The following is a 19713-nucleotide window of genomic DNA, read 5'->3' on the forward strand; positions in this document are numbered from 1 at the left end:
GTGGCTAAAGGGTGGGTGTGGGTGTGTGTGTGTTCCAGACAGAAAAGGCCTGTGGTTTGCACTGCAGAGGCTGCTAAATGAGCCAAATATGAGCAGTGCAAAGAGCTAACAGATGCTTACAGCTCTTCATTATTCCAAATGCATGTGATACATAAATACCACAGGAACAAGAAGCCACACTGTACAGTAACTGCCTGTGTTTTGTGGCTTCGATACTTACACTTTTGTTGGATGTTTGTAATTTAGAGATCTGGGAAATTGCTTTCTCAGCTTTGTATTTTAAATGAATAAAAACCATGAATGTAATCTTTCTTTTTAAGTTCAGAAAAAGCAAATGCCTATCCTGCCATTCAGTGTAGGAAATACTAGAGGAAAATGAGGAAGTACTCTCATGTGATTAGGGATTAATATCACCAAGGACTTATTAATAAGTTCTGCTCAAAGAGCTGATGCGTTATCAATTTCTCACCGAGATGTCCCTCAGCCATCTGAGAGATACAGTCTCTCTGGTCACTGCCACCAGGCCTCATCCCACCTCAACATGCCTAAAATACCTCACCTGGGAGGTGTCCCGGTCAGATGCTGAACCACCTCCGCGGGTACCTTAAAGTAAAATAGGAGATCTACTCTGAGCTTCTGACCCGGTGTCTAAGGAGGAGTCCAGACATCCTTGACAGGAAGCATGCTCACATCCACAGTCTCGTTCTTACAGTCACTGGAAACATTCAATAACCAGTAAAAACCAAAGCTTCACCTTCAACGCAGCATTCGCATCATTACAGACTCTGCACCAATTCCTCAAATCCAAACATCTGGCAAGCAAATGTTTATTAAGGTTTAATTCTTTTTAAAATTCGCTTTTTTAAATAAATCTTGGTAAAATACAAAACCACATTTTGTAAGATTTAAAAAAAAAAAAAAAAAAAAAAAAAAAAAAAAAAACTGAGCCCATAAAGTTTTTACTGAAGGCCAGAGACTAAGAGCTCAAGTCTTTTTACAACGTCTGCCTAGTTCAAGACACTTCTGCCTTCACTTTTCACCTCCATCTTTTTGACCATCTGTGGTTAGCGAGCATAGCAATCCTGCTGCCAATGTTAGCTAAGAGCTCCACTCAGGTTTGAAGTGTCACTTCACCTGCTGTACCCCAGTATATGAAAAGCCCTGGTTTTAACCATCTTGGGAGTTTCCACTGCTTTGAACATCCATTTAGATATCAACCATCTATCCTGAGCCTACATGAGAAAAGCTCTGAGGCTTTTACACCATTTAGACTTAAAACAAATTTGTTTCAGATTAAAATCGTACCACGCATTCAAAAGTGCAGCTTTTGAATGCGTGTTTGCACATTAAAATTCTTCCCTTCCTCCCAAATTTTACTCTGATTGCTCCCCCATGCTCACAGGACACAGTATCTGTCATTGCTGCCTTGTTGGCAGATGATGGCTCTGCAGAAAGCCTCTCTCTGTGTTTGGGTCTATTCATAGCCTCAGCACTAACCGAAGCCTGTCACAGAGAAGGAAGAGAGCCCCAAACAACCATAAACCAGAGCATGGCTGAGCCCACAGCAAACATCGGGCCAGGAGATGCTGATCTCAAGCTAATAATAGTTGCAGTAATTACCATTAACGTGCTGAACAGACGCGTCAACAGGCACGCTTTGATACAGAGGAGGCACAGTTCATGTTCTGACACAAACTGGAAAATCTCCACCACTGTGAAATTACAGAGAATCAAACCTACATTTTTCTAAAGACAAGCCTGATTTATCGGTCAAAACGTCGATGTCTCAAACCACATTAACCCATAACCACACTGGGCTCAGGGCCCTCTGGGTGGTCATGACAAAAACTGACAAATCCATGTTGCCGAGACTGTTGGATTCCCCCATCAGGAATCGATGCAGATCGACGATATTATATGGATAACAGTTTTCCCCTTCATCAAAGCCACTGAAATTTGTATTTCTATAGTACATACCAGTCATGATGACAAGTCGTTTCCATAAATACATTTTAAAAAAATTAATGAAAATCATCCAGCAGGCAACAGGTCAAAACAAGAGCTGGAGCTTGGATTCTGTGAGGTAAAGTTAACTTTTACATCACAACCTTTTGGACATTTCTTCCTTCATTAGTTAATAAACATTTGGTTGGTTGCAGCCCTGGTTTGTTTTATTTTAGCCAAATGAATTAAATTTATTGCTTAGATCAAGTCTCTAAATGGCAGGTTTTTCGGCAAAACACTCAGCCGTAGCTCAAAGTAAATGGATGTAAACCCTGCTGGTGCACTGTGGTGGACATGTTTTCATTGAAGGATCTTAGCTTGTTTTTGGTGGGGGCCTTCCAGAGTCAACAGATTCATAAGCTGGTCTCTCGACACTTATTTTGTGTAGCTGTAGTGGTCTGTGACCGTTGTTACGCAAACAGAGCCTTGTAATCGGCCAGCGGGATCTCTGCTGGGAATGACATCATCAGGGTCGACATGTTGGTGATGCGAATCCACACGCTTACTGCAGCCAGCAGGAATGTGTTATCAGAGCAAGGGGAGAGGTGAGATCAGGGCGACGTTAGAGACACAGAGTCTGAAAACTTCCTAACGACCATGAAACTGAACCAACAGCTCTCTAAAAAAAAAATTGAATACACCTGAACATCTTCACTGTTATACTTCAGGTCTGTCCTTCAACCTGCAGACCACTGAGCAGGCACCACTGCTTCAGAGTTTAATTCATTTAGATGGTCTTTTCTCTTTTTTTGAGCCATATTCTGTTTACTTGAATGTTAATTTGCAGTAACATTCACTCTCTTTTAACTCTCGTTTAGGTCTCCTCCTCCACCATTTTCTGAGAAAACCAACAGTTAAATCAGTTTATCAGCTACAAACCTAAGTGAATCAGGTTTTTATGACTTTTCCTTTAACCTGCTGCATCTTAAGGAAGCTGATGAGAAAAAAGTGAATGAGGAAGAAAAAAAAGGAATGGAAAAGCCCCACAATAATGAAGACAGCCAGTATCACACATATTTATGATTCTTAAACCATCACTGAAAATATGAAAGCAAGCAGAAAGATGCTGCTATGAGCCATGCAGACAGATCTGAGACTCGGTGAAGCATTTCTCCACATTCGGGCTGTTAAGAGTTTTTATGGAGCATGAGGAGCAGCTGAAATCTTCTATTGTGCAGATCTTCTTATGCCATCTCTCACATTTGGGCTGTTTTGATGTTGGGTAATGGAGGTCAGTCACTGGAGCCATCAGCACGCCTCAAACAAAGACCTTATCAGATCACTGCACACGTTTTCTGATGCTCAGTTTGGGAGGCCAGAGTTAAACTTTCCAAACCAAACAAGCTCACGAGTGACAACCATTTTCCACCATGTATAAAACCTACTGTATCATCATAAATTCTGCTTTTATTTGGAGCATTCATAACCATAAGCAGCCCAGACGTGAATTACAATGTGCAAAATGTCATAAAGTCAGAATTTGAACCTTTTCAGTCATCATTTCCTTGTTTTTTTAAATAGTCTTACACAAGCTATTTAGTTGGATTTAGTGATTGTTGCAAACTGAAATAAAAAAAAATTCCATTATGTAAAAGAAAAAAAAAAGAAAGAAAAAAAATGTTCTTATTGTACAGATAAGGCCTCCAATCAGACTATAAGGATGGATGGAAAGACACCACAGTGCCACCCATTGCTTGATTTTATAACCAAAAGAAAGCTGCCATCATAAAATGTGCAGGTACAAAAACAGTTATCTGCTAATTACTGCCAAGAAACAGACCAACAGTTATATAAAAGTTGAGTTTCACTCACTAAAAATGAAGCACAGAAATCCTGTTTGTTCTTTTAGTACAACTATTTATGTAAAAATTCATATTTTTACTGACACGGGTGGCTACAGCTGCCCTGCTCGGCATCTGCTGCTTAATACGCCAATTCTTGATGATTTTTTTTTTGTTTTATTTTTTTTTTTTTGTTTTTTTGTTTTTTAAAAAACTCATTTAACATAATTGTTATGAAGGAGGAAATCATTTATGGAGATCAAACAGTTGGAACCACTTTGTGAAGAGGCTTTTTTGAGCCACATTAAGTGTACTGACATTTTCATTTGGAGTAATATTCAATCTCTTTTAGCTCCAGTTTTGGTCTCCTCCGCCTCCCACACCATTTTCCAAGAAAAAAAGAAAAAGAAAAAAAAAACAAAACAGCAAATGTTGTTTATCAGCTACACTGACTTTTTCCTCTTACCTGCTGCATCTAAAAGCAAAGCTAATGAGAACCAAGCGAATGAGGAAGACATTAATTTGGACATTTTAAAAACTGGGAGATTATGGGGATTAACTCACTTTTGCAGTTTTATGTCAGAAGCAAAGTTGCTGCTTTAACAGTATTTAAAGCAATGCAGCACATCAGTTCACATCAGTCGCTGCTGCGTGTTCTGTTTTTGCGATGACTCTGTAAGGCATGTTTCACCACCTTGCCTATCAGACAGCATCTAAAACCCCGCTCTAGGTTTTATCTGACCTGGCCAAATAAACATGCATCTGCAGAACACACGTTCTTTCAAGAACAACTCATCTCTCATCATCTTTTAAGAAACGTATCCCTAGAGTCTGCAAATCTTTCTAATCCCATGGAGTGAAAGATCACAGCTTGGTGGACTTCTAAAAATACAAACATTACACATAACATCAAATGATTTCAGCATCCGGCAGTGTTTGGTGTAATCGCATTACTTTTGTCATGATAGCTTGATTTCAAAATGTTTTAAAAATCCATGTGGGAGATGGAACAAAAAGGGGTGATGAGCACTTCTAGTTTGAAGAGTGTGGCTAGAAGCTGAAGCTGTTCAGCACAGCAAACTGAGCACAGGATTGAAATTTAAGTTTTTCTATTAAAAAGTTTGGGGTTTTCTTTAGCAGAGCTGAGCAGCTTCAGCTCATGATAACAATTTTTCTGAGAAACATCTGTGATGCAGATCCTTCCATTTGCTCTTTGTTTTTTTGCAGAATACTTTGTGTGTGTGTGTGTGTCCATATGCACTTGCATCACTAACTTCAGGGTGAACTTCAACTGAACTTCAGGGCTTTTTCTGTAAGCCACATGACATCAAAGCTCAATAGAAAGCAACGCTGACCCTCTCTTAGCAATTTAGCTTTCATTTTCAGCAGGTAACCAAGGCAGATATGGACAGGCTTGTAAGCGTGATGATGCAGTCCCAGCTTTACTGCTTTCTACAGTAGAATCTCACCATTTTTCTGCTCCGTGGCCTCGTTTTCACCCACTTTACTATCAGCTTTGTCCCAATACTAAAAACTACTGAAAGAAAATTTGTGCAGATTCAGCTAGCTAATAAAAGCAGAAAAGCTTAATTTAAAAATCAACAAAGATCCAAACACCACACTGGGGACAAAGTTAACAGGAACACAGTTGATCAAACAAAGACAGAGAGGACGAGAGCAGCTTGGAAACAAGACACAGGTGGAAACAGTTAAGGTGGAGCAAACAATCAGAAACACAGGGTGAAAAAACCAACAGAAACTGAATGTATATGAAAAAATATTCATAGTCACCCCTTAATTCAGGTCATGAAGTCTTGAGCTGACCGTTTTCCCCACCACCATCTAGGTGTTTTGAAACAGGATTTGACATGCAGAGAGGCGGATCTGACTAGAAACTGAGGTGACTGCGTGCTCATTGGATAAGAGCTTGTGATTTTCAAGTCATTAGCCAATGAGCATAACCCTCTGTCACTCTAAGGTAAAATTTATGTTGTATTTAAATCACACAGGCCTAGAGATTGGTTTGCGACCACCTGGCAACCCACTGGTTGCTAGGGGAAAAGCGAGTAATCAAGTGGTGGCCAGGGAGATTGCAGAGTGGTTTGTAGGCCTGTGTAACCAAAGCCATTAACTCATCATAATCGCTGGCCGTTGTGTTCCCATGAATAACTGGAGTTCCGATGAGCTGCCCCCTGCTGGTCATTTAATAGAATGCAGCAGCGCCTGAGAACAGATGGCCTGGATCAACTTTAACAGCGGGGTGTTTATTTTTTAAAAGAAAAGGGAGAGATTAATGCGCCACCTTCACAATACACAGCAAATTCAGGCATAAACAACCCATCTGAAACCACACCATGAACGCTTACAGCGAGTTTGCAGGTTTTAATTGAGCTGAATCCAGAACTGAAGTCAGAATCCTGCTCCTCACATACACGGTCTTAAATAATCAGGCAACATCTTATCTTAATGACCTTGTAGTACCATATCACCCCATTAGAGCACTTCACTTTCACACTGCAGGCTTACTTGTTGTTCCTAGAGCATTTAAAAGTAGAATGGGAGGCAGAGCCTTAAGTTTTCCGGCCCCTCTTCTGTGGAACCAGCTTCCAGTTTGGATTCAGGAGACAGACACTATCTCTACTTTTAAAATTAGTCTTAAAACTTTAAAACCTTTCTTTTTGCTAAAGCATGTAGTTAGGGCTGGATCAGGTGACCCCGAATCCTCCCTTAGTTATGCTGCAATAAGTGTAGGCTGCTGGGGGATTCCCATGATGCATTGAGTGTTTCTTCTTCACTAACTATGTGTTAATAGACCTCTTTGCAGTGAATCATACTTGTTATTAATCTCTGGCTCTCTTCCACAGCATGCCTTCTATCCTGTCTTCCTACTCTCTGCCCCAACCGGTCGCAGCAGATGGCCGCCCCACCCTGAGCCTGGTTCTGGCGGAGGTTTCTTCCTGTTAAAGAGAAGTTTTTCCTTCCCACTGTCGCCAAAGTGCATGTTCATAGGGGGTCATATGATTGTTGGGTTTTCACATATTCTATTATTGTAGGGTCTACCTTGGAATATAAAGCATCTTGAGGCGACTTTTGTTGTGATTTGGCACTGTATAAATAAAATTCAATTGAAAATTGAATTGGTTCGTGCGCTCTTGGCATCTTGGTACAGATGTTCCAAGCTGCTATAACTAACAAGGGCTTAGTTGTTAGTCCAATAATTTACAATAATCAGCAATGTGGGCATTTTATTAGCATTTTCATTATCAGCTGACGAGGCACAAAAGCTAACCTTCAAAATAAAACAGGAACTAACCTGAAGAAGGATCACAAAGGCAGAAGGGGACGCAAAGAGGCACAAAAGTTACAACGGGGCCGTGGAATAATGCAAAACTAATAAAAGCAGAGAAATATGAGTAGGCAGAGTAATGCATTACTTTAAAAAGCAATAAAGATTCAGTTGTTATAGATTATGTTTTTGGCTCACAAGACCACAAAATGTTGATTAAACCGCTGCTAAAAATAGTTCACAGCAGCTTATAAAAGGTGCAGTAATCCACCTCCAGCTTCATTTTAAACATCATAGTTTGAGCTGATTTTAAACGTTTTCTTTTATCTTCTTCAGGGACCACATGGCTTTGAGTTTTAGAGATGGACTCATTTTGTTGGTTTTGGCAGACTAACTAACTTTTTTCTTCAATATTTGAGACTGTTGAGCTCTTTTCATGCCAAAGTAAGCAATCTAAAAGAAAACAGGTACTTTTGTCCAGCCAGCCTGAACTCACCTCTCTCTCTCCTGCTCCAGCAGGTTGGTGAAGTCGTCACTCTTGTTGATGAAGTCGGTGTGCTTTTGCTTCTCGTTGTCCAGCTCCATGACGGTGCGGCGGTGGCATTTCTCAGCCAGCAGCAGCTGCTCCAGCATCCGTCTGTACGTATCCTTCTGTTTGTCCTCCAGACGGTCCAACTAAGGGCAAAACGCGTCAACACTCATTATGGACAACAACCCGCTCTCTAACATCGCATCTGCCAGCACAATATCACAAACCATTAGCCATGGTTATGGTGAGATTGTACTTGTGGGAGAGACTCTCTGCACACAATTCAAAACTTGTCACGCTTACTGCACATTTGTTCAGCCTTTCTTCCTCCACTGCACCCGCAGATTTCACCGAGCATGGAAAATCAGGTTTTGCTGCCATTCTGCTCACCAGAGAATCACTTTAGGATCTAATTTCAATATTTCTTTTTTTTCAAGAACTCCAAACCAAAGTTTTACAATAACTGTTTTATAGCTGGATATAAGTTTAATTTACTCTGTGTGTGTCTGACTGAGCACAGTGAGGACATTATTTCAAGCTGTGGTTACTCCACCTTCCTCTATAAATCATGTGTTGTCTCTGTATTCAACAGTCAAAGCTTCGACGTTTCCTTTTTAGTTTAGGTTCAGTTCACAGTCTCATTTACAACAGTGTATCATCAAATAATTGTTTTTATTATTATTATTTATTCCTAAAATAGCTCGGTACCTTTGAGATTAATGCACTTTTTTTGCCACTGTGTGCTCTGATCCAGTGTAAAAAACTTGTCATTTCCTTTTAAATGATGAAATGAAAGTTATCAGTGTGCTCACTGACCTCAGCCATGGGCTTCTCGTACACATCATCTGTGCTGCTGCCACTGTGGGTGAGCAGGGCGTCTCTCTGCAGGGCCTGCAGGGGTTTGGTGGGCACAGCCGAGCCATAGTGGGCCTCCAGAGTCTCAGGACGGGTTCTCTCGGACTTCAGCAGCCCGATGATGTCCTCTCTGGCCTGAGGAGACACAACAACGAAGGCGTATTGCATACATCCACCTCATTCATATATTATACTGTGAATATTTCTTTTCAGAGGTTTGGTCAGCACTTCCTGACAGAGAGAGAGAGCTGAGACACTCAAATGAGACAAAGCTGACTCCAAATAAAACAGCATGCAAAAAGCTTTGCGTCAAAAAAAGCTTTGCGTCAAAAAAGCTGGAATGATGCAATAAAAATACAGATTATAAAACATATCACATGATTTGATCATTTTAATCTAAAATAAGCTCTCCAATAAAATAATAATGGATTGCATTTATATAGCGCTTTACAATTCCACTATTCATTCACTCTCACACACTGGTGTGAGTAGTCTGTCATTCTACCCACAGCTGCCCTGGGGTAGACTGACAGAAGCGAGGCTGCCATATTGTGCCATCGGCCGCTCTGGCCAACACCAGTAGGGTAAAGTGTCTTGCCCAAGGACACAACGACCACAACAGAGAGAGCTGGGGGATTGAACCAGCAACCTTCCAGTAACAGATGAGCTTCCCAACCCCCTGAACCACGGTCGCCCCAAATGCTAACGCAAAAAATAAAACATCATCAACTGCCATCAGCTTCAGTAACAAACATTAGACACAGCTTTGCATGATGCACAGTTCAAAATAATCGTTCTTTATTTTATACCAAGCCTTGGTGCAGCTTCTCTAGTCATCATTTGTTTAAAATACAATAACCCCTCCCCTTTTAAGCTAGCGTTTCTCTGATAGGCTGACCTTGTAAACAGAAGGTTTAAACAGCAAATGGGAGGGGCTTCTGTCAGTAGTAGGCAAAACTGGTCTCCATGACATGTATGAATAGAAAAACCCTGCAGGAATTATTTGCACATAGACTGACATCATTATTTGAAACTTTGGGCATGTTTAATACGAGCAGCCACTGTTTGAACAGCATCCGTTTGACAGGAACTAAGAGGCAGAGCAGATGCCCTTCTAGTTTTATGTGCAGTCTCATCCCTGACCTTCCAGGTTTGTGCCAGCAGAGAGTGCTGTTTCCTTCATACAGCATTTCATTTCACAGATCAACAGCTATGAAGCCTGCTTGGTTTATTAAAAGCATCACAATCACCTCTATTTTCACAGCACTGGAAATATACATTGATTTAAGAAACTGTTTTTACATTACAGCCATTTAAAACATCCGCACACCTTCACCAAAGAGGGCTCTGTAGTCTGCTGCTCCACCGTCTCAGTGTGTGCTGTGACATCTAATTCAGAGCCTGTGTTCTTACTTTGTATATCTCATACAGCTGTTATCGCAGCCAGCCGTGGATCCTGAAGATTATAGTTGTGATCTCATAGAAAGCATCAAATCTCTGTCCTATTATTTTCTGTCTTTACCCTACATGTCACTAGTGAGCTATTTAGACCAACACATGGTGGTGCTGAGATGAGCAGGATAAATGTGCATAATAGAAGTCCAGAAAGTAAGCAAGAGAGGAACTAAATTAAAGGAGAAAGCAACAAGATCAAAAAGACAAGGAACGGCTGAAAAAATGCAGATAGGTTCACAAACTGACAAACAGTGAGGAAAAGCACAAAAGCACAGCAGAAGGACAGAAAGTCAAACTGCAGCGTGTGCAGCTGAAAACAACCTGCCAAAAACTGCATTTCCCCATATGTCCACTCAAGACTGACGCTAAAAGTGAGTTACAGCTTTTGGGGCTGCAGATGTCTGGAGGAGCGTCCTCCTGTCAATCAAAGTAGCTACGCCCTGAACTTTAAGTAATGACAAAAATCAGGTGGATAAGTTTAAAAAAAATTGACCTCCAGAAAAATTAACTTTTGATAGAGACCACATGCAGCAGTCTTATTCACGTAAATATGTTAAAGTTAAACATCCCAACATGGAAGTCTATGGGGACTGCCACACAGTTGAAGCCGACCTCTACTGACCATTGGAGGAACTGCACTTTAACATCGGCTCGGTTTTTCAGCTCCCGGAGTTGCTGCTCAGTTAAAAATCGATATAACTCGGGATTCTGTTGCGGCTTGAAAGTTGACATGTGGCCACTCGATTGGTGTCCTAGCTGTAGCTGCTAGCTGTCTGCTGGGCTTCACCTCAGCTAAACTGGACCTCTGGGCTGTGTTTGTTCTGTCAGTGACTTTAAGAGCATTTTTTATTTCATTCTTAATTTCTCAGAGATTAGAAATCAGTGGATGACATCATAGTGGCTACACCCATCTTTTATTTACAGTCTATGGTTGAAATGCATAAATGAGACTTTATTTAAAAGGATGCTCTTGTCATGGTTAAAAATGTGCTTATTTAGCTTGAATCTAAAGCAAAGCCTGACCCTAAATAGGTCACCAGTAACCTGGCAACATTCCTTTCTCAAACAGGAAGAAAAGGAGTGTGTATGATGGGGAGTATTTTCAGCAGTGGTTAATCCACATTTGATACTCCTGTGAGGTTGTATGTGGGTCTGGTTTAAATAAACTGCAGTGTGTGTGTTCATAGTGATGAAGTATCATATCACCCGAGGGAAGAGTGCGGCTCACTGATGTGTTTTTAATAGTTCTTGGACGATAACGGAGCTCAGAGGAATAAGATATATAAAGGTTTAATCCACAGTAGTGGCATGTGATCAGCGTTAGTTTAGGTATATTTATGAGATTTGTCGACTTGGAGAAAACACATGATGATGCTTGTTGTATTTCTGGCTCTGTCATGCTGCAGCAAACTCTCCTTTTGTGTCTAAAATCTTGATCTGTTTTCTATTCCTGAGCACCTGACACGTGAAACAAAGCAGAACAAAAGCAGCTCTTCCTGTGCGAGACATTGCTCTGTGCTGATTATTTCTCTGCCTGATGGAAAATATTCAACACGCCCAAACAGATGAGCAGGATGGAAACAGAGGGCGAGGCAGCAGCATCCTGCCTCTCCGGAGAGAGCTTTATAAATGTGCCTCCATTAGAAAATTATTATCAGAGTGGAACCCAGAAGCAGCTGGTGGGCTGTTTCCACAAAAATCTCACTCATCACATGCTGTGAAACATCAATATGTCTCAGCGATGATGAAAAACTCCACTGCATTTATGGCTTTCACATCCCCAAACAGCTTCAGGCAAAGAAAAAGAAAGGAAATAATCAACACTTCAGCTTAAACGACTGAGCTGTCAAATAAACACTACTGCACCATCTCAACCAATACAATTAATTATTAAGACAACTGATCCTACTGTAATCAAACTCAGCTGATTCAGTCAGGTGTCCAGCATGTTCTCAGAGGTGCTGCAGGTATAACGCCACAGCCATGGCAGACATTATTACTGTCTGATGGTATGATGGCTAAACCCGTACATGAAAAGATGTTGACACTGTTCCCATGCACGATTGAAGTTCAGTCAGACACAGACACACTAGGATTACCAGAGCATGTGCTTTTAAATATAATGAACACTTTTCAAGCTATGTGCATATTTACATTACATTACAGATAAGAGGAAAACAGCTGTCCAATGGCTAAAAGAAGCAGCAGAAAGAGTCTCCAGCTGGTTGTGGTATAAGCAATAAAAAAGCCCGGAGGAGATGGGCAGTAACCACTCTGGGAAGGCTTCACCTGGTGACCTCTCCTCCACCTCAGGGCTGGATCCATTAAAACCAAATGGAGTAATTAGGCATCTTTGATGTAATGAAGCCCCACCGTTAACAGAATGCTTTTCTAACCAATCAGACAACTCAAAGAGCTTTAGACTATGAGCCACATTTAACTATACATTCATGCAACGCTGCACTCTTTAAGCACTTGATCTACTTCACATCCACAACCAATAAAGAATCATCACTTAACCTGGCATGCATGTCTTTGGACCTGTAAACAAGATTAAATAAATAAATGTGTACTTTATTGATCCTCGTGGGGAAATTCCTCTCTGCATTTAACCCATTCACCCTGTGAAGCAGTGGGCAGCCATTGGGCGCCCGGGGAGCAGTGTGTAGGGATGGTACCTTGCTCAGGGGTACCTCAGGGTAGCCGTTCAGTGGAACCCCCAACCTTCCGATCATGGGGCCACCACTCTACCTACTGAGCTATATCCCTGCCCAAAGCAGGTTCAAAGTGACCACTCAGTCTTCGCTGTCTGTATTAATGAGCCACACCAGCGGCTTTGACAAACTACTTTTTGCCCCGTGAATGAGAACGAGTCAAAGGTTTGGTTGAAAATACACTTTCTTTTAGGGAACATGGTTAAATATGAATAACCAAATCGAGTTACTGAGCTTTCTCATTAAATAAGGACATTTCTTTGAACTTTAACCAGCCACCATCTGAATGCACGTATTCCCTCTCAGATGTAGTTGGCAGCGCTCAAGCCATCAGTTCATTAGAGATTTGCATGAAGTTGGTTGCCAGACACATAAATGTGTACAGATGGTGTGCAATAATATGCATGTGAACATACGTATGAACATGTGATCACTGTACAGTATGGAAATGTTCATGACCATAATCACAAATGTGCAGTTAAATTAAATCAAATCAAACTGGAAAAAATGGGAAAGGGTGATTTTTCAATGCAACTGCTGCAAGGGGCAAACAAAAAGGGACAAATTTACAAAAATATGTCACATGACCTTGATGTCATTCATACCTGAACTTCTCCCTCCATGACTCCTAGCAGGTGAAGCAGGTCCTTCTTGGACAGATCTGGTGTTGCTGGCTTCTGGCTCTCTGCAGCTTTCTGAGGTTTCTTCACTGAGCCCGACACCCCCGTCCTCCCATCCTTCTCCTCTCGGTGAACTTTCATCTTCCTCTTCGTCAGCTCCGACATGTTTTCATCTTCCTGCTTGATGAAACCTTTACTGGGCTGGATGTGTCCATCATCTGGACCTTCCATGGTGCAGGTCCTGGATCGCATGTTTTTACCTGTGGGAAAGGGGAAAAAAATGGAGACCATTAAGTTTAAAAAAAAGACCCAAGGAAGCCAGATGTTTGTCTTTTTATATCAGTGTTGGGTTTCAGCTTGTAAAGATTTAAAAATGGTAAAAATGGCCTGCATTTGTATAGCGCTTTTCTAGTCCATAGGACCCCAAAGCGCTTTACACTACATTCAGTCATTCACCCATTCACACACACTTTCACACACTGGCGGTAGCAAGCTACATTGTAGCCACAGCCACCCTGGGGCGCACTGACAGAGGCGAGGCTGCCGGACACTGGCGCCACCGGGCCCTCTGACCACCACCAGTAGGCAAACATGGGGTTAGTAACTTGCCCAAGGATATTTGGCATGCAGCCAGGATGCAGCCTGGGATCGATTAGTGGCTGACCTGCTCTGCCACCTGAGCTACAGCCACCCCATTTACTTGGCTTGAAGGTTTGCTTTGGACACCTACGACATTAACAGGATCATTGTATTTGCAGCTCAGCCTCAAATTCCAGCTGTATGCACAACAAAGACATTAGCAAGTGATGAAAGCATGACAACAAAATAAAGGCAGTGAAATATTAACCATGATGGATTACCCAGCTCACCTTTCAGAATTTCAACCACTGCAAAGATGATTTTCATAGTATTCAAACTAACTGGCAGCGATGCAGCAGCTGCCTGGAAAGTCCAAACCACTAACTGTATATAAAAGATGATCATGGCCACCAGACTACAGATCACCCAGTGGCTTGTCGAACGACATTTGGAAGGCTTCTCAAGTTTGACGTTTTGGCCGTCATATAGCGGACGCCTTCAGTGATGCACAGCATTGGTGATACAATAACAACAGGTGACTCATATAAATATTTACTCATCATCTAAGCTTTAGACGTCCAAATGTTTCTGCAGCAGGCTGTAAAAATGTTCATTTCTGCTGAAAGTTGAACATTTTAACATGAGAGTCTATGGGAATTGGCTTTGGGAGCCAACCTCTAGTGGCCATTATAGGAACTGCAGCTGAGTTGAGTTGGTGAGAACTAAGGTTCATATCTTCATCATATTGGTTTCATATTGCAATCATGCAAACATCCCAAAGAGCATCATGTCACATTCTCACATATGCGGCTTGCATTACCCTGTATTTGACAATGATTGGTTTGTAGGTGGAACTGTGCAAATGATGTTGCTCAGTCATCGATTAGACAATCACCAATTGAATGAACCAAGAAAAACGATTCACATTCCTCTCAGGACTTTTTACATGACTCATGAGAAAAAGAAAAACAAGATATAATACAATGAATTAACAATTTAGAAAGGTTTAAACACTTTTTCAAACAGTTTGTTTTTTGTGACCCTCGTAGACAATGAGGACATTTAAGTACCCTTAGTAGGAGGAAGAAGTCACATTCATGCCTCAATTTATGAAACTGCATCCTGTAACGAGGTTTCTTAAACCCATTAATGGAAAGATCTTGGAGAAGCTCGCGGCTCTTCAACGGTAAATTGATACACCTGATGACCAGTGATGGTCCATCCATATTAAGTGACCATATTAAGTTAACTTTAAAAAACAGTTTAAAAAAATATTCCCATTCCAAAATGTTATGGGACAATCTCATTGGCTTACAGAGTGATGATGTCACAAGGACAAAAGGGGAGTGAGACGCAGCATTTTTAGTTGATTTGTTCACAGCAGTTGTGTTCGCAGCCTTCAAACGTTTGACCAAAGATACATTTGGAAACCTTCTCAGAGTCGCTGTGTACAGACTATGTATCCACAAAAATGCCAACTAAGCAAAAAAGATTACGCTGCCTGAGGTGATACATTTCTCCAAGAGAAGAAGCAAAGCTTGATGAAGCGCTGGGAAAAAAATAAAGAAATCCTCCAACAGAAGGAAGAACAGGACAAAAAGCAGAGAGAAATGGAGCGCAAATTCAAAGGCGTGGAGGGAGAAAACAAAGTGCTGAAAGTCAGGCTTGATCAAACACTGTGAAACAATGAAGAGCTTCTTCAAGAAAAAGAGCAACAGAAGAAAAGACAGGAAGAAGAAGAATTTATTCTCCAGGACTTTGAGAGGAAAAACCTACAACTGCAACAATTCTGTGATGAAATGAAGGACAAAACAACTGAACTGAAAGGAGAAAAGGAAAAACTGGAAAAACGATGTTCAGAGATGCAGCGTAGGATCAACGGAATAGCGAGAAACAACTCAGAGCTCATTAAGGGGATGTTGTTGAACTTCAGTGACTTCAAGAGTGAAAACACAGAAATGCAGGCACAAAAGCAACAACAAGAGAAAGTAAATGAAGACCTGCAGCGTACGCTTCAAGAAATCCAAAGAAGAAATGAGCAGTTAGAAGACATGCACAACAAAGCACAAGAGAGAAGTACAGACATGCACAAGATGACTCTAATGCACGAGGCAACATCCAAAGAACTGAGATAAAAGCTTGAAGACACACAAGCAACATTAGAAGATGTGCAGCAAATATACCAGAAACCCGAGAAGCAAAATGCTGAAACAACTGATGAGTTGAAAATCCTCATCCTGGAGAAAAAAGCGCTTGTGGAAAAGTGCCTGAAAAAAAGCTTCCACTTGTTCCAGAGGAGGGACATCCCCCCCCAGCCTGGTTCTGCCAGATGTTTCCGCCCGTTAAAAGGCAGTTTTTCCTCCCCACTGTCGCCCAGTGCTTGCTCAGAGGGGATTGTTGGGGTTTTCTCTCCTTTACCCTGTTTTTTTATTTACTTGTTTCTTTAACTTTTGGTTCTTACTTTGTTTTACCTTGTTTCTTTATTTACTTGTTTGTTGAACTTTTTTTCAACTTACTTAACAAAATAATAAACCAATTGAATTGATCCTTTCAGTATTTTTCATCTTATCTTTATATAATTTTTCCAAAACAATTTCAAACAATCAGATCTGTCTTTTATTTTCTTGTTGAAACCTCATAAATGGTGAACTAGGTGAAAGCTTTTCTGCTCTTTGCAGTGAGACAACATAAATGCAATGATGGCAGAAAAAAGTCACACTTTGATGAGCCACAATTTAAGCTTTACTGCTGCACTGAATACTGAGTTTCGTTCTTTGTGCATTTTCGATGGGGGAAAGCTTTGGAGAGCCGGACCTTCCCATGTCTGAGCAAATCTCCTCTACGACCAAAGCCAGGTTAAACTATTGTGCTCACTGTGAAAGTGAAAAGTAGCTTCGGCATCACATCACAGGAAGATAAATGCAGTCACCTGGCTGTGACTTCTACCTTCATTCATACGCATAATAAAAAAAAAAAAAACAAGTTACAACCAATTGAATCTGAATGAGGCCAAAGTTCATGATGTCTGGATGAAAGCAGGTCGTGACTAAGCCAAAGAGAATCCTGGCAGGCCAGAAGTAGCAACCACGTTACCGATACCCGTTATTAATAGTTGTTTCAGGGTAGATGCCAAAATTTCCCATGTGTCAAAACCACAGAGCTGAAAAGAAAAGGCTCAACCAGGGGGTCAAAATCTAAAGCCAAGACAAGCTCATCTCAGTAGCTGGAGGTCCAGGTGTCAGATGGAGAACATTTCGACAAGTTCAGGGAAAGAATCTGATCTTAAATCCATTCAGATTATATCCGCTGCCCCAAATCTGGATTTAATCAACATATCATGGATTCCAAACCACAAATATGGTGTCACTCCACATTAAAAAGTGTGCCTTGAATCCGGAGTCAGTCCGTATGATTTATTCTTCTTCTACCCTTCATCTGGAGTTAGTTTATATCATAAAATTAAATACTGAATTTGGATTAAAAATGAAGAGTTCAACACTCAGAATGTGCAGTCAATCCATATGATGAATTCTGATGTGATTCTGGAGTCAGTTCATAGGATGAATTCTCTATCGTCAATCTGGAGTTAATCTATATCACAAGTTCTTTAATCTGAATCTAAAGCTGGTTCATTTACACGTGACTGAAGCATGTAGCTCATGTTTAAGAAAGCAAACAGCAGTTCACAGTTTTAACAGTTACTCTTATGTCTGTCGTTGAGAGTAAAACAACTATTGCACCACAAGACCATAAAAACAAGCTAAATTCTAGTTATGCTAGTAAGAAGTTGAGATAATAAAATTCAAATTCGAAGGATATATTCTTTTAACCTGTAGAGTTTTATTTTGTTAAATGCTTATTCTGCCAGTCTGCATTGAAAAACTGTCCCAGGAGGAACTGCTTGAGCAGCGTTGATGGTACTGTACATAGACACAACATTAAAACACCAACACAATCTCTCCCACTTTTTCCTATTTTAGTTCAGATATGACACTAAATGCCCAATACGAGTGTGTCATGACTCACAAAGGATCCACAGGCAGATCACCACCAAGAAAAACACATTATTTCTAATTTTTGTGTACTCTTGGCAACAAACAGACCAAAATTTAACCAATAGCATAAAATCGTTGGAAGTCAGAAAGTTTTTGTCCACAAGGTTTAATTTCAATCCTAACTCTGAAACCTGCACTGATATCAAGCTCACAGGACAATGAAGCTCCTGGGACATGTTGCTGACGTTCAGCAGGCCTTTCACTGGAAGCGGCGCGTACGGCGTCTGTAAGCAGAGATGCTCTGTTTACAGGTCATGTTGTTTTCATTTCTGTTGCTACATGTCACATCAAAGACTTTTGCAGGCTTCTGATGGACTCTCACTCGTCAGATACCGACACACTGTTGCACCGAGTCCCAGATAAGTAAAGCCATCCCTATAAACAGTTTACCTCCCCAGAAGGAGCTCTGAGTCATGATTTCACTGTGACCTTATCAGCATCACATCCTGATGAAGCACCGATGAAAAGTCTACTCAAAGAGTTTTCCATCACTGAACGTCTTCAGCACAGAAAAACAGATTTATTTCTCGAGTATTATTAGAAACCTCTTCCTCTTTAATGTCGCCTGCAGTGTGTCGTCCACCATCTGTAACTTTCCAGAACTGGTGATCTCACTTCCACATACAGGGAGTGCAGAATTATTAGGCAAGTTGTATATTTTAGGGATAATTTTATTATTGAACAACAACCATGTTTTCAATGAACCCAAAAAACTCATTAATATCAAAGCTGAATGTTTTTGGAAGTAGTTTTTAGTTTTAGCTATTTTAGGGGGATATCTGTGTGTGCAGGTGACTATTACTGTGCATAATTATTAGGCAACTTAACAAAAAACAAATATATACCCATTTCAATTATTTATTTTTACCAGTGAAACCAATATAACATCTCCACATTCACAAATATACATTTCTGACATTCAAAAACACAACAAAAACAAATCAGCGACCAATATAGCCACCTTTCTTTGCTAGGACACTCAAAAGCCTGCCATCCATGGATCCTGTCAGTGTTTTGATCTGTTCACCATCAACATTGCGTGCAGCAGCAACCACAGCCTCCCAGACACTGTTCAGAGAGGTGTACTGTTTTCCCTCCTTGTAAATCTCACATTTGATGATGGACCACAGGTTCTCAATGGGGTTCAGATCAGATGAACAAGGAGGCCATGTCATTAGTTTTTCTTCTTTTATACCCTTTCTTGCCAGCCACGCTGTGGAGTACTTGGACGCGTGTGATGGAGCATTGTACTGCATGAAAATCATGTTTTTCTTGAAGGATGCAGACTTCTTCCTGTACCACTGCTTGAAGAAGGTGTCTTCCAGAAACTGGCAGTAGGACTGGGAGTTGAGCTTGACTCCATCCTCAACCCGAAAAGGCCCCACAAGCTCATCTTTGATGATACCAGCCCAAACCAGTACTCCACCTCCACCTTGCTGGCGTCTGAGTCGGACTGGAGCTCTCTGCCCTTTACCAATCCAGCCACGGGCCCATCCATCTGGCCCATCAAGACTCACTCTCATTTCATCAGTCCATAAAACCTTAGAAAAACCAGTCGTGAGATATTTCTTGGCCCAGTCTTGACGTTTCAGCTTGTGTGTCTTGTTCAGTGGTGGTCGTCTTTCAGCCTTTCTTACCTTGGCCATGTCTCTGAGTATTGCACACCTTGTGCTTTTGGGCACTCCAGTGATGTTGCAGCTCTGAAATATGGCCAAACTGGTGGCAAGTGGCATCTTGGCAGCTGCACGCTTGACTTTTCTCAGTTCATGGGCAGTTATTTTGCGCCTTGGTTTTTCCACACGCTTCTTGCGACCCTGTTGACTATTTTGAATGAA

General features: G+C 41.2%; 1 protein-coding gene across 1 annotated transcript in view; it reads right to left on the reverse strand.

Moving 5' to 3' along the window:
• Positions 1 to 19713, reverse strand: part of LOC146652786 (filamin-A-interacting protein 1-like) — a 49841-nt gene that overhangs the window by 7076 nt on the left and 23052 nt on the right. Inside the window, exons 2-4 of the mRNA XM_085382561.1 lie at positions 13230 to 13504; positions 8417 to 8590; positions 7568 to 7746 (exon numbers count right to left, since the gene is read on the reverse strand). Of these exons, the coding sequence (XP_085238687.1) occupies positions 7568 to 7746; positions 8417 to 8590; positions 13230 to 13496 (620 nt within the window). The 5' untranslated portion in view covers positions 13497 to 13504. The remainder of the gene's footprint in view (positions 1 to 7567; positions 7747 to 8416; positions 8591 to 13229; positions 13505 to 19713) is intronic.

The sequence above is a fragment of the Rhamphochromis longiceps genome, linkage group LG15, assembly GCF_057381845.1.
Source record: "Rhamphochromis longiceps isolate RC_006_pf linkage group LG15, R_longiceps_female_GT1.1, whole genome shotgun sequence".
NCBI lineage: Eukaryota > Metazoa > Chordata > Actinopteri > Cichliformes > Cichlidae > Rhamphochromis > Rhamphochromis longiceps.